Source organism: Pan paniscus, chromosome 11 (genome assembly GCF_029289425.2).
Source record: "Pan paniscus chromosome 11, NHGRI_mPanPan1-v2.0_pri, whole genome shotgun sequence".
Classification (NCBI taxonomy): domain Eukaryota; kingdom Metazoa; phylum Chordata; class Mammalia; order Primates; family Hominidae; genus Pan; species Pan paniscus.
Genome location: NC_073260.2, coordinates 27,987,098 through 28,010,471, shown reverse-complemented (window position 1 = coordinate 28,010,471; position 23,374 = coordinate 27,987,098). Strand labels below are relative to the sequence as shown.

Below are 23,374 nucleotides of genomic sequence, written 5' to 3'. Positions count from 1 at the left end.
CAGACACAGCACCCGTATCTGTTAAGTGAGCTGACTGAACCAATGTATTACCTATCTCATGTACTCTTTACGGTCATAAAAGCAAGGAATTTGTAAGTTCATTTTACAAATGAGAACATGAAAGTCAAAAATAAGTTAGATCCTTTTATAAAACCCAAGTTAGATCCTTTTATAAAACCCTATCTCCCATAAAAAAGAATGAAAACAAAATAACATACGTGATTGTCTTTTGTAGTCTTTATAAGCTGTTCTATCATTGATTTCAACTCATTCCCCGACACTGTTGATACCACTACAGAATAAAACAACGCTGCCAGTTCGCGCATTTCTTCTTTACTGCTATTCATCAGACTCTGAGCAGTATAAAAAAAAAACAAATATATACATAACACAGAACCACGTGCCTGATGACAACATCTTTTAAAATTAAAAGAATGTTCAATCTGTTGATGGATATTGGGAAAAAAACAAGCCATTATTTGAAAACAAAATGAAAGCTGAATGAATTAGATAACAAAATCTTAGGTCCATTTTCGTCAAAGATACACAAGTACAAAACAGGTGAAATTTATTCACAGATGATCTAAAACAAGGGTCAGCAAACTTCTGTAAAAAAACAAAAAGGCTTTATGGGCCATTTGGTCTCTGCTGCAACTACTCCATTCTGCCACTGCAGTACAAAGGCAGCAACAGACAATACACAATGAATGAGTGTGGCTGGGTTCCAGTAAAACATGGACACGACAATGTTTGGGTCATGAAACGCTATTCGTTTCTAGATTTTTTTTTTTCCACATTTAAAAATGTAAAAATCATTCTTAGCTTGCAGACCATACAAAAACAGGAGGCAGGCCCTATTTGGACCTTTGACTATAGCATGACAACCTCTCATCTAAAACATCAAAGCTCAATAAAATCATTTTAAAATCAGTCAATATTCATAAGAAATAAAAAAACCTTTTTAAACTAGAAGCAATTTCATAAGACCAGACTATCCAGAAATGTGCAAAACTCACACCTCTTGGCAAATTTCATTCATGTTTTCACACTTAAAGACATAATTTTTACATTTTTACCATCATTCAAGCTGTATTTTCCAAAAAAAGAACCGCAATATGTAGCACATGGAGATACAGAAAACTGTATGGGCCAATACTTATACAAAAAAAAAATTATTCATTATTTATCTGAAATTCAAATTTAACTGAGTATCTTATATTTTTATTTTCCAAACGTGGCATCCCTTTTGGTGTGGCCATGGGACAGGGACACCCTCATACATGACTGGTAGAAGTGTACATTGGTACCACACACGGAGGGTGTGGCATTACCTATGAAAATTACAAAAACACATGTCCTCTGATATAGCTATTCCACTTCTAGGGAATCCATCTAAAACATATACTTCCTCAATATGCAAGATGATAGATTATTCATTGCAGCAGAATGGAAGTACTCTAAATGACCATCTATACAGATCTAGAATACATGATAGTACATTCATACAATAAAAACTGAGGCTGTTAAAGAAGATGCTCTCTCCATAGTTGTAGTGGAATAGCTCTCTACTATTAAGTGAAAGAATGTATAAAACAGTATGAATAGTATGCTGCTTTTGATAAAAAGATGGGACAAAAATTTTAAATGCATGTTTTTATGTGTATGTACATAAGTAAACTCTAGAAAGCATGCCATATATAAGTGGTGACTTACATATGTTTGTCAGAGGGGAGAGGAAAGGACAAAAATTAGAAGGCTTGGGTAGGTTGGAGATGGTTACAGAAAGGAGACATTTTACATAGTTTTTATTTAAACTACACAAATCTATTGCTTATTTTTTCAAAAAAAAAAAAAAAAAACTTTTGAAACAGAAAAGGAACTTTTTTTTACTCCTATGGTTCTCAATTCATCTCCCAATCTCCTCCAGATGTGTCAATGAGACATAGTGACCTACATGCTTCCCAGTAAGTGTCTGATGATAAGAGAGTTTTCAAAACGACCTAAAGGCAGAAAAGGTCATAGGGATGCTGGCAGGAAAAAGAAATCATGAAGTTAAGGTCTGAAATAGAATTTTTTTAAAAAAAGGTACATGCAGAACATACCTTTATCCATTCTGTTTTGTCTACAAATTTGGTAGCCAGCTTTTCTGGATACACTGACACAGCTTCCAATAGACAGTACATAACCGGCAAACCTAAATAAGAATTCAGAATCACCTTAAATTTCAAAAAAAGTAATGAACATACAGGGATCACTAAATTCCTTTAAAGTATAAGGCCACTGCTTTAGCACACATTCTTTCGGTTCTATTAAAAAAAAAAAAAAAAAAAAAAACCTACACAACCTAAATATAGTATGTGATTCACTACAGCAAATTTACAGATGAGCTATCTATAAAAAGGATATCCTGTTCTTCACATCCACTTCCGAAGTAAAAATGTATTTATCTATTGTTAGCATTTCTTTCCGAAAAAAGAAGTAGTGTATCCAGAATGAATCCGATAAGTTTAAAAAGAAACAAAGGCTAATGTTCAGTTACAGAAGAGAAAGAATAATTTTGCTATAAATTCTCAGCAAAGTTTAAAATTAGATCTTTGCTTAAGTGCTCTAATATCTTTCCTTCGCGTCACAGATTCCTACCTCCAACACCTGCTAACAGCTGCTGAAGCAGGCCAATGTAGATCTGGACAGGGTTAGTCTCCCCACTCTTGTTAGATGATGAGGGTGCCGTCTGCCCGCTTGACATTAAAGTCCGTATGTAGCGCCCAATGGCTGGGGCATGATCCTGCATATCAGCCAAACTCTGAGAGGTGGGCACCACCCCCGCACTGTGCGCAAGGCACATGCGCAAGTACAGAACGATCTACAAACAGAACGGAGAGGAAGACTGCATAAGCTTCTCGAAAAGTCAGTGTGGGAAGGTACTCTTCAAAGTAACAATTTCTAGTTTTGATTCACCCACACTTCTTTATACAGCTATTCCAATCCTCATGGAAGGCAGAAAATATGCCATAACGGAGCAAAATTTGTATAATAAGGTTTGCAAATCCAAAGAATTTTTTAAGATTGTTAAAATACAAACTGAACTTTTAAAGTCAGAAATTGGAGCTGGAGGCTGTTATCCTTAGCAAACTAACGCAGGAACAGAAAATCAAATACCACATGTTCTCACTTATAAGTGGAAGTTAGATGATAAGAACTTCTGAACGCAAAGAAGCAAACAACAGACACTGTGGTATACTTGAGGAGAGAGGGTGGGAGGAGGGAGAGGAGCAGAAAATATAACTATGGGGTATTGGGCTTAATATCTGGGTAATGAAATAGTATATACAACAAACCCCCATGACACATATTTACCTATATAACAAACCTTCACATGTACCCTCAAACCTAAAATAAAAGTTAAAAATTATAATAAAAATCATTATTTTTTAAAAGCCGTGTGTGTGCGTGTGTGTGTGTGAGAGAGAGAGAGAGAGACAGACAGAGAGAGAGGAAAGAAATCTGAAGCAAATGGCCTATTACTCCTGTAGAATTCCAGTTGTGTTTACTCCATTGACACGAGAATCTGAGAAAATGGGTTCAATTCATCTACAGAAAAACAGATATAACACCATAAAAACCTCTGATATAGACCAGACGCAGTGGCTCACGCCTGTAATCCCAACACTTTGGGAGGCTGAGGCAGGAGGACTGCTTTAGCCCAGGAGTTCAAGACCAGCCTGGGAAACATGGTGAAACCCATCTCTACCAAAAAGATAACAAAATTAGCCAGGAGTGGTGGTGTACGCCTGTAGTCATGGCTACTCAGGAGACTGGGACGGAGGTTCACTTGAGCCCAGGAGGCGAGGTTGCAATGAACCGAGATCATGCCATTCACTGTACTCCAGCATGGGCAACAGAGTGAGACTCCTTCTCAAAAAAAAAAAAAAACCAAACAAACAAAAAAAACAACCCTTACATAAACAGGCTGCCAAGGAGTCCATCCTCTGGAAGCTTTTTCATTGATGGTTAAAATAGGATAGGCAGCAAATTCACCGTGAATATTCTTAATCCGAACAAGATCACCTCTTGTAATTTACCTAGAGCAAGTCAATAATCTAAAAAACAGAATTTCCCTTAATAAGTGTGATCAATTAATCCTCTCCAACCTTCAAAACTAAATAACCCTAACAACCTCAACAACAGGTTGGCTTTAAAACCCAAATCTAACTTGCTGCAAAATCCCAATAGTAATCACTACAGAACATCCAGTTTTTTCACAAAAAGAATCTCACTGAGATAAATATATTTACATACTTCACTATGAATTAAAATAATACCAATTTCCCAATACTGTTTTTTTAAATAAACAACCCGATGAAGAACAATGACACCACAATATGGGTTTACCTAAAACACAACAAAATGACAGACCCCTCTTTGGGTGTGGTGTGATCTTTTTAGAACACTTACAAAAAGTAAATAGAAATATATGAAAGTTCTACCTCTCCAAAGGCTGCTGGGTTAAATGGAAGGACAGTGGTCCCGGTCATGTACTTGACTGGAGTTTTCATTCGATGAGAAGCCTAAGTTTAAAAAGTCCAAAACAGACACAATTACTGAAAAATGAAGCATACCTGCCCTTCCTCAACTCAAAAACAACTGTGTTTCTAGCTACATGTCCTAAGTTTGCTTCTTTTTCTGATCAAACATTTTCCACTTTCCTATTAACCATGCTGATCGTGCATGTCCCTCACACACTAAATGACAAGTGTATTGCCCTTTTTCCATGTTTGTTCTGGTTTGTTTAAAAATAATAAACCTATTCCAGACATCTACTAATATGGTCATCTCAGGTCACTGCATGCCAGTTATTTTCATTAATAATGAAAGTAGGAGGAAACTACAAGCAGAGAATCTTCTGACCACAAATAGACTGTGCTGCTATGTGGAAAACAGAATCATGGCCGCTGCATACTGACCTTCAACTCCCTTAAGTTGCCTACCTAGCAAAGAGCTAGGATCACCAGTGGAGGTAAAAGGTAGGAAGGTGTCCTCCAGCAAAGTGGGACAGAGTCAGGGCCTGGAGGGGGTGGATGGTCATTACTGCCAATATCCTGGATCTACTAGCAGAAAACACTGTGCAAAAGCAAAAACTTACAAAAGCAGATGGGATGCTCTCTTATGAACACGGTGGGAAGAACATGAACTGTTCCCTGAAGCATCCTTAAACTTATACTACCCTAAAGAGTGCCCTTAAAAATAAAAAGGAGAACTGGCGTGGGCAATATAGCAAAACCCTGTCTCTACAAAAAATAAAAAAATTAGCCAGGCACGGTGGTTCACGCCTGTAGTCCCAGCTATCGGGAGGCTGAGGAGGGTGGATCACTTGAGTCTGGGAGGTGGAGGTTTCAGTGAACTGAGACCACACCACTGCACTCTAGCCTGGGTGACCAGAGCAAGACCCTGTCTCAAAAAAAAAAAAAATTTTTTTTTAAAAAGGAGATGTATTTTTAAGCATGTCCTATTAAGGGAAAAAATATTTAACACAGCCAAAATGTTGCCAAGCATGAAAGGAATTATAAGTAATTCAAGTTTAGGCAAAACAGATCAATTACAGGTGAGGATTATAATTTTTTTTCCTCACTTTGTATCTTCTTCTTATTGTAAGTATTAATGCTAGAAACTTTATGAGTCAGCTGGCCATGGTGGTTCACGCCTGTAAACCTAGCACTTTGGGAGGCCAAGGCAGCTGGATCACCTGAGGTCAGGAGTTCAAGACCAGCCTGGCCAACATGGTGAAACACTGTTTCTACTAAAAATACAAAAAATTAACCGGGCTTGGTGGCAGGCGCCTATAATCCCAGCTATTCAGGAGCTGGGGCAGGAGAATCACTTGAACCCAGGTAGTGGAGTTTGCAGTGAGCCAAGACCGTGCCATTGCACTCCAGCCTGGGCAACAAGAGCGAAGCTCCATCTCAAAAAAAAAAAGAAAAGAAAAGAAAAAGAAATTTTATGAGTCAACATCTAGTGATTACATTTTTCACTTTAAAGATGTTTTTATTTTCATCATCCATTATGATTTAGACTAATTACCTTAAGTTGCATGCCATACCTTTTCTTGGATGTAATAAACCATTTCTGGGAAGGAAGGCATCTGCTCAGAAGTACTTTCTTTTCTGTTTCTACCTGGAAGACACCTTAATACGCGTTGTGCTTCTCCATGAACTTCTTCACGTCTTTCAGAAAAAGACAAATAAGAATAAAAAATAAATGTCACCAATTGGAAATGATCATTTGAAGAATAAGAACAGCAATTTTATTTGGCAGCTAGAGTTCTCAGAAAATGTCTTAAATACATTCTTGGCTATCTAAGCAGAGTCAACATAACACATTATAAGAAATCACTTCTTTTCAGAAATTGCATGAGGTCCAGGGACTCATCTGGCTTACATCTTTGAATTTGACTCACATTAAAAAACAAGATAGGGTACTTTAAGTAAATTATTATGTAAATATCTATGTGTATGCTTTACCTCGTAGAGTTAAACCATAAACAACTATAATACATATTTTAAAATTCAGTGACTATCCAGTGGTCTACACACTCCACCCAAAGTCTTACATCTCTATGTATTCAGCTACAATTCTGTATAACTAATAACTCATAAGTGACATTAAAGTGTAAAAATATAAACCCCAACCAATTTCAGACCACCTAGAGACTGATCTCAGCAATAGTCTTATCCAGATACCATATAAAGGCCTTTTAATTCTTCAGTTGCCTCTGATCGTGTCTCATTTTCCAAACAACACATAAAGGGCCGAAAAGAAAGAATAAATAAATAATTCCTTAAGTTGTCAGAGGATTTTCATTTGACCTGAATGGTTTTAACCTAAGAAGGAAAACTGTTGAATTAGTTATGCTTTGTTTTTGGTTTCTTAAACAAAAACAATTTTCAGCACTTACAGAGTAAGATACAGCAGTTAAGAGCTCTATTTGGAAGTCCAACTCCCTAGACTTAAATCCTTGCTCTAACGTGAACTGACACCTTGGCTGCCAGGCCCCAGGACATCTGGCCTGTGGTTGGGAAACTAACGTAAAAAAATTAAGAAGCAACAGAGCACCAGAATCAACATTAACAATCCAAAGCCACTTTAACCAGATTGAAATGTGCTCTATGAGAAGCAGCAGCCAAGATCAGAAGTCAAAAATCAGCACCTGGTAATAACTTGTGATGTCCAATTAAAATACCAACCAAATAAATAACAGCAAAATGTATACAACTTATAGTAAAGAAAATAAATGGCATGAGGGGCACACAGCTGGCCAACTAGAACACTGAAACAGTTATCAAGGAATTACTCATTTTTAAAAAATGGACCATAAAAGTTTATGGGCAAGGGTGTTCAAATCATCATAGAATGCATAATTTTATTTAAACTATTCCTCAGAATAAATGAGGCTTTTCATCTCCCCAAATAAGGCTATCCCTGATAACAAAAAAGAAAAACATATACAAGAATCTCACTTAAAGGATGCAAAAATTCTAAACGTTAAATGTAGTAATGGTTTATTATGAAATAGATTAGAATGCTGCATGGATTTTAAGATGGCATTGACTGTAAGACATATAACAGATTTGAAAAGAGTTGTTTTAATATGTCCACATACATTTCATTATATGTACATGACTTTTAAAGGCATGTCCGAATTTCAAAACCATTTAAACATTCTTTTAAAAAGCATTATACACTCTAGAAAATGCAGTAGTATAATTCATTAATACAAAATGCAACTTATACCTCATTTAAAAATATATTAGATATAAAATGATACTCCATATTTAATAAAATATTAATACATATGTCAAACCATCAACATCAGCCTTTTTTCTCCTTACATAGGGCTTGTTTTTAGATATATAATTATATTACACATGCAATCATATAATTTGCTTTATTTACACTTGACCATTTCATAACCATTTTCTGTATTAGCTATATATCATATATTACACATATATATCTACATAATGTATATTATATAGATATATACATGTAATATTTATATTACTATATAAATATATAGGTATATGAGTACAGGTCTATCTCACATCAAGAGCCACACTTTCTTTAATAAATAGCTTCTAAATTTCATAGACCAACATTGTAAACAATACAACTTTTAGTAATTTTCAAATAAATTCAAAATAAACCAAAATTCAAATTAACACCTTTTGAAACTTACGGATCTCCTGCAGCCAGTAGCAGCAAATATCTGGAAGGGATATGATCTGAGGGAAACACCGTACTGGCAAATTTCACAGCCACTTGTCGAACTTGAACTTCAGGCTATTTGATGTGTAAACATACACAGACCACCCCGATCCAAAAAAGAAAAAGGAAAAAAAAAAATCAATTACCAGCCATTCATTCCAATCAAGATGAGTCTTCCTAACTGTAAACAATTCAAAATTCTAAGGTGACATTTTAATAAATGTGTATCTAAATTGAATAAATCATTTGTTCAAGATCTTTAATCATGTTGTTTAAGTCTGTTGGACGGTGGCATTACTTAAAGAGTATTCTTATAATTTTAGAGGATCCTCCAGGTAAAGTAGGAAGACCTCCAAGGACCATAACTAGAGAATCTCTGCGCATCCTCAGCCCAAACCTTGGGACCACGGTCACTGTGACAGTTTCTAGCCATCACCTCTGCCACCCCAACTCTCAAACTGTCAGTCACATGAGTGAAACTCAGGTATTTGGCAGAAATTATAAACAGAGCCTACTTGGAATCCCCACCAATTTGAAGTAAATACTCCAAATTGAGCTTCTCAGATTAGCTCAAAGCAGTTTCACCTACAGAAATATATTCAATTAACTAAGATTAATAATCTGTAACTACAAAGTTCAACCAGAAAAGCAGTTTTAGAATCTACTGATCCTGAAGCTTTATTCTTACGTACCTTCCCCAGGTCACTCCTCTAGCCACAAACATAAGTGAAATAAGAGAGACATTAAAAATATATATATTGTCCCACTCATTCTGGCATTCTTGCTATTTAGCATTCCTTGAACTACATTAAAGAGTGAGGATATTAAAGACTAGCCTAAATTACATAACTAACCTAGAGTTTGGTTGCTTTAAATGTTGTCTGTGAAAAGAAAAGAAATTAGCTTTGTCTTGGTAATAGTGTTACATGATTTGATCTGTGTGTGTAGAACCAGTATCTGTGTTTATACAAGCATCACACTTCCTTGTAAAGTTACCTAGAGAAAGTTTAAAGTATTCTATTCTAATGAGCTTCCAAATACGCCTACACATCTTTGTCCATAACATATGACCATGAACCACATGCACTGCACACTAAGAGCACTTGACAATAGGACTCCATCATAGTAAGCTTTCTGAATGTATATAATAGCACATTTAACCCTGTCATATTTTAATAGGAAGCAGATACCTTTCTGAACATTTAAAATTCCCTCAAAATATTAAATCACGTCAGTCTAATTCCATTAGGACACAGTTTATATTAATCTGACTGACACTTTTTAGTATCACTCTGTCTTCCAATCTCCCTCTCTTTCTACTCCTAAAAATGTGGGACAAAGAACTGACTAAAGCAAATATATATTACATATTACATATATATATATGTGCGTGTGTGTGTGTGTGTATATCTACAGATATTCAAAATCCTCCTACAAATTCCCATGAAAACCAAATAAAGAGGAAGAAGAGCATGTATGATAGTACTGGCTCACTTCCTAAAGACTCACTTTGACATATGGAATTTGTCTTTCATCCCTTCTGCTTTTCTCTGAAAATGTTACCTATCAAACTCTACCCCAGCGGACAGTAGTGCTCAGCTACCAGTTACAAAGACAAAACACTTCTAACTCGGAGGACATGGCATTAAGAATAGTTTTCCCACATGGAAAGCTCTAAACATAAGCATCGCTATGAATACTACCACTCCTTCTCCCCTAAAGTCAAATTTTCATCATGAAGAATTAAAAACAGATCCTAAATCACAGCCCAAGTGAAAGCAAATATTCCTCTTAATTATCAAAAGTTAAGTAGCAATTCAAATTTTGTTCTTAAAAATGTAAACCGTATACTACCCAGGCTTTGTAGTTCACATGGACCTACCTTTATTAAGTACGAAGCCACAAGTGCCTCCATGAGAGTTCGCTGTGCCCCTTCCAAAGTACTATACGCTCCAACCATCATAGATAAAGCTTCTTGAATAGCAAGTCGAGTCTCAGGTTCTTCCTATAAAGATGACAAAAATGTTTCCCTCCTTGTTGGGTTCCCAGGGAAACATCCAAACACAAAGCATAAACTTAGCAGCTGTTTCCCTACCTTGCAAAGGGCTTCAAAAAGCTGCTGCACAAGCGCTATATCCTTAGTGAATAAATGCGGCATTCGACTGCAAAAGAATGTAAAAATATTGTTACTATCATAAATTTCCAAGAGATGAAAAAGGGAAAAAATGAAACTAAACACAAATTTTCCTGAACTCTCTGAAGACAATGTCAGCATCATTACCCGCTCTGAGAGCCAAAAATTTTTCTAAGTATTTAATTCTTTAATCCAAATAACCCTTGATTAATATGCACATCTTCCAAATATCCCCTCTATAATATTCCATGCATTCAGTTAACATTTCTGATTTTAACATGAAGAAATTAGGTAAGACCAAACTGTGATCTAAACTAATGACTGTCGCGGAAAGGGGCTTTGTTACTTCATGCCAACAGACAAGGGACAAGGTTGGCTGACAACCCTGCACTATATCCACTGATCTGGGGTGGCTTTCTTCCAAACCCCAAAGCTCCTTTCACTGTAGAGAAGAGCAAGACCTGGTCTACACAGGCCAACACAAAAGCTGCACTGGGCGTGGAAGCAGCACATGGTGCCACTGAGAATGCTTCATCTCTATCTCCCTGCTTTCAAATACAGTGAAGGAAGATGAAGCCAGGAGGAACTGGAATGAGGAAATCACATTGAGAAGAAAAAAAAATCTGTCAGGGCCACTCAGAATCATAAACACCATTCTCAGAAAAGAGAATCACTAGAAAAACCTTGATCACTGGGTTTATAAAGATTAGTGCCAAGTAGCAACAAAAACACTTAAGGTCAATCAAAAGTCTCTAGGGTACAAAAAAAGTAACCCATTATGACACAATTGAGTTCAAACTCTCATTTCAAGACCACCATTTAATACAGTAACATACCTTCAAATGTAAATTAAAATGTCTCACATCTTTTTCCTTCTACACAGAAGACATTTCTAAACAACCTATGACCATTAAATACATTGCCTTTCAGAATCACAACAAATTTATTCTCCGCCATTATTAAATGCCACATAATTTTTCTCTGTTTACCAACACCATATCTCTCACTAAAAAAGAGTTTACTCACCTGGAGAGTTTTCCAACAGCTGAATATGCCATTGACAGTAGTTTAGGGTCCTTGAAATTAAAAAAAGAAAAGAAAGAAAAGAAAGAACAAAAAACAGACAAAACAAAAAATACAGTAAACAGTAAAACCTTTTCGCTGCAATTACATGCATTATTTTACTCCTTATTAAACCTAGGTCTCACTCTGTCTAACTACATGGTGTTAGCACCTGAACAACAACAAAAATGTCCAAACCCAGAATCCATCACACTAACTAAAAGGAAAAACAAGACAAAACCTTGCATCCCCAATCGCTCCAAAAAGAAAATGCGGTGGTCATAGATATGAAAGGTTTCTCTTAGCTGGTGCTGAGTTCAAGATATTTCAACACTATGTAACCTCCAAACACCAAAGTTCATCTTCAACACACTAAAAAACATTAACTCATTAGAAAATACATCACCGGTCCAACAGACTAGGATCCTCCATCTCTCACCAAAATTGCAATAAACTGTAGTGTGATTTTCTAAAAATCTACACTGTAATGAACAGCTTTCTATCATATTTTCTACCATAAAAAATTAAGAGGGTCATAATCACCAGGTGAATTAGTGAGGTTCTCTCCTCAAGATACAGGTAGAGTTTTACATGGTTTTACAAAAACTAATAATCTGATTACTCAGAACACAATAAACTTCCACCAGTTAAAGTTTATGGGTTTATCCTAGGATTTGCCCTTCCACATCTAAATGGCTACTCTTATGGATTCATCTGTTGGGAAGACATGCAGATGTCACCTGCAGGTAAGGGGACTCACACCCTGTGGTTTGTCTGGCCTCTCTAACTTATATTTAAATATACAGCTTCTCCCCAAGAGCCCCAGCACATTTTTATTTCTACCAATGACCCTAAAGCATTTCACCATCTATGCCATAAAATAATCTGAGTGGTCCCCTAGATCTTAACCATGCAAGCATCACTCAATAGGAGAAAGAAGCTATGAGAACCAGGCCTACTTACCACCCCCAAAGCACAGCTGCACAGTAAATAAAGTGCCTTTCACTAATAATACCTACTAACGTGCCTTGACTATGGTGAACAATTTAGGTAGATTAACTCATTCAATCTTCACAGTAATCTAATCAAGCAGTATTATTTTCATTTTTCTAATAAGAAGGTGCAAAGAATTTAAGTAACTCACCAAAGAACAAAACTAGGATTCAAACTCAGTTCTAATTTCAGATGGTAAGATCTTGATCTCACTATACTACTGCAAACATGCATTCATGTTTAGCTTAGACTGGGGAAAATAATGCTAATTAATTCTTGAAATATTACCTTTTTAAGCAAATTCCTTTTAAATATTGGAGATATTATAGTAAGAGAAATACAGCAGGGAAAAATGGGATTCAAAAATCCACAGTCCAAGGAATCCTCATCCCATTTAGCTTAAGGAATCAAAAATTTACTGAATGCATGTTTTGACAGAATTTTGAATCATTAAAATCTCAGCCCCATTATTTACCAGAGAAAAATATAAAAGAAAAAAAGTATCTTAGCCCCTGAGAATTAACAGTTTCCCAACACAAGCCAAATCCAAATAGTCACATAGGGAAATCAACATAAATTTCAATTCCTTTAATTCCATTTTTGCACAATAGCTAGAAGTAGCATAAAAGGTGCTGGCTGAAAAAATGCTATTTAAAGATACAGCAGGCTGGGCATGGTGGCTCATGCCTGTAATCCCAGCACTTAGGGAGGCCGAGGCAGGCGGATCACCTGAGGTCAGGAATTCAAGACCAGCCTGGCCTTGAGACGGCCAGTAGAGATGGCCAACCCATCTCTACTAAAAATACAAAAAATTAGCTGGGTGTGGTGGTGGCAGGTGCCTGTAATCCCAGCTACTCGGGAGGCTGAGGCAGGAGAATCACTTGAACCAGGAGCCGGAGGTTGCAGGGAGCTGAGATCATGCCATTGCACTCCAGCCTGGGCAACTAGAGCAAAACTCCATCTCAAAAAAAAAAAAAGATACAGTAAGACCTCGTATCAGTTTTTAACAGTTATCTCCCCCCAAAAAAGCAAAAAAGGGCAGTAATTTCTGAAATTTGTACTATTTCAAGTAAAAATGTTAAGGAACAGTGAAACTTTAACAAACTTTTAACTAACTACATTGACAGACCAGAAATATTATAGAAAATACTTTAAGATATAAAATGTTGATAAAATTTAAAAGACAAGTCACTTACCTCTTTGTATTCATTGATTAGCTTGGTGAGGCCATTCAAAAGCATTGGACCTAATGGCTTAATCTTGATTTCTGGACAGCTTTAAATAAAACACACATACACAAAGCAAGATAAGAATCTCATAACTACATATCTTTACGGATGATTACATAAAATAACGAGAGACATAACCGAAATAAGTTAAATAATCTATTAAAATACAAAAATTTTTAAAGATGAGCAAACATGTTTTCTTTCCAGGTAAGATGAGTAAAAAGATACACTTGAAGCACTCAATCATTCCAGCAGCTTGAAAACTTTATAGTTAAAATAGTTAAAAACTTACGTTATACAAATATGATGCACAAATTGCAGGGATAATGTTCTTAACTTTGAATTTGTATTTGTACCAAAAAGTCCATCATACACCACCTATGTAAAATGAAGAGTTGAGAACATCAATTAATAAAAATAAGAATTTAATATTTTTGAATAGTAATCAGAATTCAGCAGCAGACCTTTCATACTACATCTCGTTCTTCAACATTAATGCAGATACACATTATTAGCTGACCAACTTAGAAAGCCAATCAGAAGCTCCTATAAATAGTCTGTGGAGTAACAAACACAATGGTTGATCTCACAAGTCTGCAAAGATTGTGGGTCTACCACAGTGAGGAAACGAAGAGTACACACTGCAGTGGGTCACCACTCAGCTATTCCCTATGTTTCTTAATTATATGATTCAGGACAAATTCTAATAAAAGCTTCAGAGAAAACATACAAATGGAAATATTCTACAAGTGTCCCATTGGGGTAAAGGTGCCTCAAGTATTATGAAACCACATCTAGAAGGCAAAAAGATCATGTAGATGAGTCCTGTGCAGCATCCAGCAAGTTCAATATTAACCATCAACATCAAAAATATCTAAATCCCTCAAGTTCCTTTTTATGACAAAGATTACTTACACTAAAAAAAAAAACAAAACTCTACACTCTTGTTCCTAAAACTGCCAGCAGTATTCTGATCTTATTTAACAATAACATGTGAGTTATAGACTAGTATTGAGTAGATCTGCTTTATAATTGCCACTGTGCTAGGTACTAAGAGATATAAAAAAGAACAAGCACTCAATCTTGTTGAAGAGTTAAGAGATATACACATTAAAATGATACAGAGCCAAGCATGGTGGCTCACACCTACAGTCCCAGCTACTAGGGAGGCTAGGACGGGAGGATCACTTGAGCCCAAGCATTCAAGGCCAGTCTGGGCAACATAGCAAGATCCTGTCTCACTTCAAAAAAAAAAAAAAAAAAATCCCAGCACTTTGGGAGGCCAAGGCAGGAAGATCACTTGAGCCCAGGAGTTCTAGACCAGCCTGGGCAACATAGTGAAACTCCATCTGTACAAAAAAATACAAAAATTAGCCAGGCATGGTGGCACATGCCTGTAGTCCCAGCTACTTGGGAGGCCTGGAGATGGGAGAATCATTTGAGCTTGGGAGGCAGAGGCTGCAGTAAGCCTAGATCACACCACTACTGCACTCCAGTCTGGGTGGCACAGAAAGACTCCGTCTCCAAAAAAACCACAAAAAGATACAGGACAAAATATAATCAAGTGCTACATTATTTGAAACAGACATTTTTTTTAGCTACTCGGGAGGCTGAGGTGGAAGGATCACTTGAGCCTGGGAGGTAGAGGCTGAGTGAGACAAGATTGTGCCACTGCACTCCAGCCTGAGCAACACAGTGAGACCCTGTCTCAGAAAAAAAAAACAAGCAATGAAAAAGAAAACAGACTGAATGTGAGCCAAGACTAGAGGCAGGAAGGTAAGTTAAAAGAATACTGCAATAACCAAAACAAGAAGTAATAGTTTGAATTAATAGCAGCATTATAGGCATAGAGAAGTGAAGACATTAAGATGAAATCAAGAGGATTTGGCCACTGCCTTCAAGTGAGCTTTCAGTAAAGGATGACTCAGCTTTGTCACTTAAGTGACTAAGTTGCAAATGATACCATTTTTGGAGAAAAGCCACACATAAAAAAAACCTTGTCTGAAAGGGATTATTACCATACATTTAAGATAAATGGAAGCCAATATAGCATAGGTTAAGTGTTCCTTACTGGAAATGCTTAGGATCAGAAGTGTTTTGAGATTTCAGATTTTTTCAGATTTTGGAATATGTGTACATACATAAAGAGATATCCTGGGGATGAAACCCAAATCTAAAGATGAAATTCACTGACATTTTCTATACACCTTATGCACATAGCCTGAAGGTAATTTATACAATATTTTAAATAATTTTGTGCATCAAGTAAAGTTTTGACTGTTTTAATGCAATCCATCACATGAGACCAGGTATGGAATTTTGCACTTGGAGCATCATGTCAGTACAAAGTTTTGGACTTTGGAGCATTTAGGATTTCAGATTTTCTAATTAGAGATGCTCAACCTATATATATTTTCTGATAATTTTTTAAAAATCATATTGCAGCAAATAAGATAGAAAAAAAAGAATCTCATTAATCTTGTTATATACATCAACCTACCCACTGAATATCCATTAACACAGTTCTTTCTCTAATTAAATAGACATAAAAGTTGCAGACAGGCCAATATTCTCTGGAAAAAACAAATTACCTGAATGTTGGCTGGGAACGTTTCGGCAGCTTGTCTAGAGCGGAGGAGATGGGGCACAATCTTTAACTTGACTCTTGTACTGACAGGGTCCCTTTTCAACTCTGGCTTCAGAACTGCACCCTGTTGAAAATATGCTTGATTATAACTCAGCAATTCAAAATTATTTTGAACTGAAAAGGTCATGAGAATTCATCTTAATCAGTGGTCTCTCAAACTTTGTTTCAAGATCCCTTTACACTCTTAAAAATTACTGAACTCTCCAAAGAGCTTCTGTTTATATCTGTGTAACCTATCAATATTTACTATACGGGAAATTAAAACTGAGAAATTTTGACATATTTGTTTACTCACAATTATTAATAAACTCATTATTTTCAAAACTAACATTTTTATTAAAAATAACTATTTTCCAAAGCAAAAAAAATTGTACTGAGGGAGAAGCACTGTTTTACATTGTCTACTAATCTCTTCAATGTTCACCTTACTACAAGAGATACGAATTTTTATATATTCTTCTGTATTCAATCTGCTATAATACATTGTTTTGGTTGAAATAAGTAACAGAAACCTAGCTTGCACAGATATGTGTGGTTGGAAAAGTGGAGATGATTTTAGCTTTCTTAGGTAATTGTGGATATTCTTTTTTCATACTACACCAAAACTTGACAAATAATAATTTCTTAACAGTTAATTGCTTATTTTTTAAAAATGAAAAAAAAAGGTTAGTTGCAATTTGGAGTTGAAACCATATCAATGAACTTTTGTATATTCTTAATACTATATTCCACTGGTTATCTTACTCTGAATGGCTCCCTTGTCCTTATATGCTTTTGTAACATCATTCTTCATGTGCACAATACTGGCTCACTGAGTTAAGCAAATGTTTCTTCATACATACATTTTTTTTTACAAAGCCTGTGCTCATATCACCTGTGTTCTAACCGCATCAGAAAAATCCACTAAGTACTGATAAGCTATCAAATCACTGTGGTCAATACAAGTTTCTCAAAACTCTAATTTTTGCTTGAAAGCTAACTTTTATCATTGCCAATAAATCATGTTGTTTTTCTTGAAGTAACAAGCTCATTTTTTTCCCTTTTAGAGAAAGTATGCACCAAATACCCATCTCAGTAACTATAATTTGCCTGTCTACTCTTCAAGTAAAGTCATTTTTACTGCTTCATCAAGGATGTTCTTAAGTAAAGCTGAGTGTTATTCTCTTTATTTTTAAATGAGTACATAACACTGAAGAATAGAATAACTGTTAGTCATCTGGTGACATGGCTTTGATATGTGGTAGGAACCTAGCAAGTACACTCACCATTGCTTTTGTACCATGAGTGCAAATATTGACACAGTACAAAAAGAAAAGGCCTTCACAGACTGCCTAAAAGGTGTTTTGTGACCCTAAAAAGGTCCATGGACCACACTGTGAGAACCATTAATCTAATCCAACCCCTTCATTTTCTACATGAAGAACATGAGGCCAGGAAAAGTTATGTGATCAGCCAAACCTTTCCTCCCCAACACATTCATGTGTACAGCCATTTGGGGCTAGAATTCATAGGTCCTGATTCCCAATTCATTGTTATTTCTGCTTTACCACACTCAATCTAATCTAACCAGGGCTAATATTGATTTTTAAAACAAGTATTTATGGTTTAAAAAGCAAAAAGGCAGACAGGTGCAGTGGTGTGCACCTGTAGTCACAGCTACTCAAGAGACTGAGGCAGAAGCACAGCTTAAGCCCAGAAGTTCAAGTCCAGCCTAGGCAACATAGCTAAACCCCATCTCAAACAAAAAAGAGCAAGAATGCAAGCATGCAAACAAATAATCCTTGTATATCTGGGTTTGGACCTGGAATACTTTTAAACACAGTGAACTAAAAAGAACTCACGTTATTAAGGCAAAGGTCTTACTTTGAGGCTTTAGAAGAACCTATCTTTTGTTCTAGATTCTAGACCAGAAGTCTGCAAACTATAGCCCACAGTCCGAATCTGGCCCACCATTTATTCTGATAAGGTCTATGAATTAAGCATCATTTTTACATTTTGTAATGGTTAAAAAATATCAAAGGAATATATTTTGTAATATATGAAAACTACACGAAATTCAAACATCAGTATCCACAATGTTTTACCGGCACACAACCATGCTCATTCGGTTATGTATTGCCTATAGCTGCTTTCATGTTACAAGAGTTCAGCAGCTGCAACCTGAGAGACCATAAGGCCTGCAAAGCCTACAAAATTTACAGAAAAAATTTGTCAATCCCTACTTTAGACAGTTTGTCATTGTTATTTAGGAATCTGAATTTACAACACAAGATCCAGTAAACTAAATTACCAGGTTTTAATTCATCCAAACTAGCATGACTTAAAACTAGCATTTTGTTATAGCACAGATTCAGCTTAAATGAAATTAGAAGAAAATGTATAAATACGTAGTTCATGTCAACAAACTACTTTTTACGCTGATGTGAGAATAAACCAAAACAACCTACCTCTTTTGTCTTCAGTGGTATATCTCCAAGGTACACCTTGTACATCTTATTAATGATGGCAGGATTATTCCAGTCAATTAAGCTATGGAAGGTTTCAACACAGGTTGTTAAAATTATTTCTCCCCCTCCTTCAGTGATTTCAAAAAAAATTATAGCCCCAACATTTCTTAACAAAAGAAAATGTTAGAAACACACAAATGAAATGGGCAATTGACATTGTACAAGAGAAGGAAAAGAAAGGGACTAATTTCTATCAAAGTACGTTTTCAAACCAAAACAAATACAAATCACTTATCCCACCCTGACTCAACAGATTATTGTATCAATGGCACAATTTGGTACCACAAGAAAACTGGACACTGTTCCTACATAGATGGGTTCTCAGGCCAATGGCATGGAGCAACTCCAACAGAGCAGAGCTTTACTACACTTGTTCAAAGAGGCCTGGGGCAGGGTAGGATTCGTCTGTTTAACCATTTGGCAATTCAAAAGTGATAAGGAAAGTGACAAAAAAATTTGTACCCATGAAATTAAAGCCACATCTAGGAAGCTTGCAAGCCACTGTATTTCTCTAACGTCACTGTGATTCCCAGCATCCCCCTCCTTCCTTATCTACCAGTACACACTTGAAGTTTTAATTCTGCAAAGTAGTTATGCTATTAGTCACTAAGACTTAATTCTATTTGGGCCCCACAATAAGGTGAATTCAGATATAAGGTGACTGGTGACAGCTGGGCACGGTGGCTCACACCTGCAATCCCAGCACTTTGGGAGGACGAGGCAGGTGGATCACCTGAGGACAGGAGTTCAAGACCAGCCTGGCCAGCATGGCGAAACCCCATCTCTATCAAAAATACAAAAATTAGCCAGGCACGGTGGTGTGCACCTGTAATCCCAGCTACTCGGGAGGCTGAGGCACGAGAATCACTTGAATCCGAGAGGGGGAGATTGCAGTGAGCCGAGATTGTGCCACTGCACTCCAGCCTGTGTGACAGAGCTAGACTCTGTCTCAGAAAAAAAAAAAAAAAAAAGATGATTGGTGATTCGTTCCCACCCTCTGCAGCAGATCCCACCCAATCATTTCATAAACCTAGCAATAATGTAATCCTTCCTTTCATTTGACTGGTTTACCATACTATATTCTCTCTGCCCTTTGACATTGGTTCTGTTTTCAAGCTATCCTGTGTTTGTGCAAACACAACAGATGAAGCTACTTTAACTGCTTTTTGGATTTATCTTCTCTATCATAGCTCATAAATATGCTTCTTCTTAGAATAGCCACAATTCCGCTATCCTCAGAGGCATTCTACAATTCTGTTTTAGATATGATTCACCTACATCTTTCCTCAGCTGATTGCTATAACTAATCCTCAAGCTCCACCGTTGCTTTTCTTTCATAATACTTGTGGTTTAGAGATTTCAGACAAAACAAACACTTTAGTAAAACAAACTAAAAACTTAGTAGTAATTAACTTCATTCATATTTTGACAAATATATAACATTCCATAAAGATACATACAGTAATTTACTTAACTATATCCGCATTATGGAAAACTGAATTTGTTTTCATATTTTAACAATGATAGAAAATGATATAATGAACAAATCTACAAAATTTTTCTAAATCTCTTTCTGCTTTTGAATAATTTCCTTAGGATAAATTCCCAGAATATTGAGATAAAAGGATAGAAATATCTTTATGATTCATTACTTATTGCAAACTGCTTTCCAAAACTTCATTTCAATTTATAATGCCAACCAACAGGGTATAAAAATAGCAGTTTTGGCCAGGCGTGGTGGCTCACGCCTGTAATCCCAGCACTTTGGGAGGCCAAGCTGCGTGGATCACCCGAGCTCAGGAGTTCGAGAGCAGCCTGGGCAACATGGTGAAATCCCGTTTCTACCAAAAATACAAAAATAGGCAGGCGTGGTGGCCAGCACCTGTAGTCCCAGCTACTTGGGAGGCTGAGGCATGAGAATCGCTTGAACCTGGTAGGTGGAGGTTGCAGTGAGCTGAGATCGTGCCACTGCACTCCTGCCTGGGCAACAGAGAGAGACCCTGTCTCAAAAAATAAATATATAAATAAAAATAAAAATCGCAGTTTCAATAGAAACGTAAATGGGTTTAAACACTGCTACTGGTATCCCATTCATTTATTTTTCATTGACTTCATTCATTTATTTTTCATTGACTTTATTTCTTATACGGAATATTTTCTATAAGTCTATTTCCTATCTGTATCTCCTCATGTGTGAATTAGAATCTATTCAGCAACTCTTTTTATGAATGTAATTTTCACTGTATTAACCATAATACATACATAGTCTTTATTAAAAGTAATCTCGAACGGTTTGAGACAGAGAAAAAAATAAAAATTAGAAACTTCTTGGAACTGACACTTTTCTTAACATCAATTCTTTAAGTTCATCTACCTAGCCAAAAGTCTCATTGACTGTGATGACATTCCTAACCTATTCCAGCTATAAACAGCATCTCCACACAGATTTTCTTCTCTGTCTTACACAGAATTCAACTCTTTAGCAAACCTGATTACAAACTAGGTATATTTAATAATCTCCTCTAAGTTGAATGCCTCATTACAAAAAATCCTTAAAAAAAAAAATGTGGCGGCCGGGCGCGGTGGCTCACGCCTGTAATCCCAGCACTTTGGGAGGCTGAGGCCGGCGGATCACGAGGTCAGGAGATCGAGACCATCCTGGCTAACACGGTGAAACCCCGTCTCTACTAAAAATACAAAAAATTAGCCGGGCGTGGTAGCGGGCGCCTGTAGTCCCAGCTACTCGGGAGGCTGAGGCAGGAGAATGGCGTGAACCCGGGAGGCGGAGCTTGCAGTGAGCCAAGATCGCGCCACTGCACTCCAGCCTGGGTGACAGAGCGAGACTCCGTCTCAAAAAAAAAAAAAAAAAAAATGTGGCAAGTAAGTTTTTAGAAATCTAGTCCTTTCAATCTTGAAAGCTTACAGGGAAGTAGTTACCTCTGTTTGCTTTTCAATTCTAGGTCTGCTGCCGTTGCCACACTGTGGCGTGTATCACTAGAGGCAATCACCAAGTGGAGAACAGCTTCAAGTTCAGGCACCTGTTCAGCTTCTATGAATTTCACGATTCCCAATTTGCACTGTAGATAAATGAAGGGAAGGAGAAAGAACAGTCAGGGGAGCAAAGGACACCCACTCAAAGTACTGCTTAACACATCAGTGTGGTCACAAGTCAAAGATGAGCAATAACAACAGTAGCAGCTCCTACTTAGGCTTACAATGTGCCGGGGACTGTACTAAAGCACATATATTCATAATTTCACTTAATCCTCACAATCTAATAAATCAATCATTATACCCATTTTTTAGCTAAAAATACCGAAGCAAGGCTTAAAAGATTAAGACACTGGTAAACGACGAAGGCAGGATTCAAACCCAAGCCTCTCTGACTCCAAAATTATTATGATACACAGCCTCCCTAGTGAGGTTACACAGCCTCTCTAGGGTGATGAAGTCTTGAAGTCCAAATTTGGGGCCTCCAGATAAGAGGGTGGTACACTAGGAATATAGTGCTCCATGGATTTTTCTGACAGTTCAAAAAAGAACTGAACAACTCACATTCCATGGAATTTCACTCTATTGCTTACATACAAAGGATATGACTTCAAATGTTAGCTACTCAATGCAAGTGAAATTCTAATCAAACAGTTTTCAATTTAATTGACTGGCTGAAATGAAACAGACTAGAGAGATTCTGCTTAGAACTTCATGCAATGTGAAGATGCTATGAATTTCACTACAAATGACTCTATTTAGGATAAATACACCTGAAAAAATAAAGTTTCATTTTCATCTTAAAAAATCAGTCACATAACAGTTTTTACATATACTAGGATTAATAAAGTTTACAATTATTAAATGAGAAAAAAATGCAATTTAAAAAAGCATAACAGATCAAAAAAGGGCCTGCCTTCCCTCCCCTGCTCGATACAACTTACTTTTAACAACAGCTACAACAGAAAAGATTCAAACATTTGTACAGCCACAAAAAGGACACATGGAAGTCACGTACACAAAGATATAAACTAAACAAAAAATGTGTAAAGAAAACTGAAAATGATACAGATGTCCATCAATAGGAGACTGGTTAAAAAAATCACATATAATTGCATACAAACATTAAAAAGAATTACTTTTTTAAAAATCCAAAATACTATTCAACATAAAAAGCAAACTACAAATAATGTATTACATGACAAGTAGAAATGTATTGTTTAAAACAGTGAACACACACACATGCACAGAGCAAAACTGTAGACAGATGACAAACTAGTGTGACAGGATTCCAGTTAACTTTTTTTTTTTTTTTTTTTTGAGACAGAGTCTCCCTCTGTCGCCCAGGCTGGAGTGCAGTGGTGCAATCTTGGCTCACTGCAACCTCTGCCTCCTGGGTTCAAGCAATTCTCGTGCCTCAGCCTCCCCAGCAGCTGGGGCTACAGGCACACACACCACCATGCCCGGCTAATTTTTGTTTTTGTTTTCTTAGTAGAGATGGGGTTTTGCCATGTTGGTCAGGCTAGCCTCGAACTCCTGACCTCAAGTG

The 23,374-nt window shown here is 36.6% G+C and overlaps 1 protein-coding gene across 6 annotated transcripts in view; it reads right to left on the bottom strand.

Moving 5' to 3' along the window:
* The window catches only part of ECPAS (Ecm29 proteasome adaptor and scaffold), a 124,280-nt gene that overhangs the window by 51,227 nt on the left and 49,679 nt on the right, over positions 1–23,374 (bottom strand). For all 6 annotated transcript variants that reach the window (XM_034967978.3, XM_034967977.3, XM_055117736.2 and 3 more), the window contains 14 exons: positions 21,772–21,911; positions 18,775–18,856; positions 16,272–16,391; positions 13,973–14,058; positions 13,648–13,726; positions 11,423–11,472; positions 10,358–10,424; positions 10,145–10,267; positions 8,234–8,337; positions 6,098–6,221; positions 4,488–4,568; positions 2,641–2,863; positions 2,103–2,194; positions 219–353 (listed from right to left, as the gene is read on the bottom strand). In XM_034967978.3, coding sequence (XP_034823869.1) covers positions 219–353; positions 2,103–2,194; positions 2,641–2,863; positions 4,488–4,568; positions 6,098–6,221; positions 8,234–8,337; positions 10,145–10,267; positions 10,358–10,424; positions 11,423–11,472; positions 13,648–13,726; positions 13,973–14,058; positions 16,272–16,391; positions 18,775–18,856; positions 21,772–21,911 — 1,506 coding nt within the window. The remainder of the gene's footprint in view (positions 1–218; positions 354–2,102; positions 2,195–2,640; positions 2,864–4,487; positions 4,569–6,097; positions 6,222–8,233; positions 8,338–10,144; positions 10,268–10,357; positions 10,425–11,422; positions 11,473–13,647; positions 13,727–13,972; positions 14,059–16,271; positions 16,392–18,774; positions 18,857–21,771; positions 21,912–23,374) is intronic.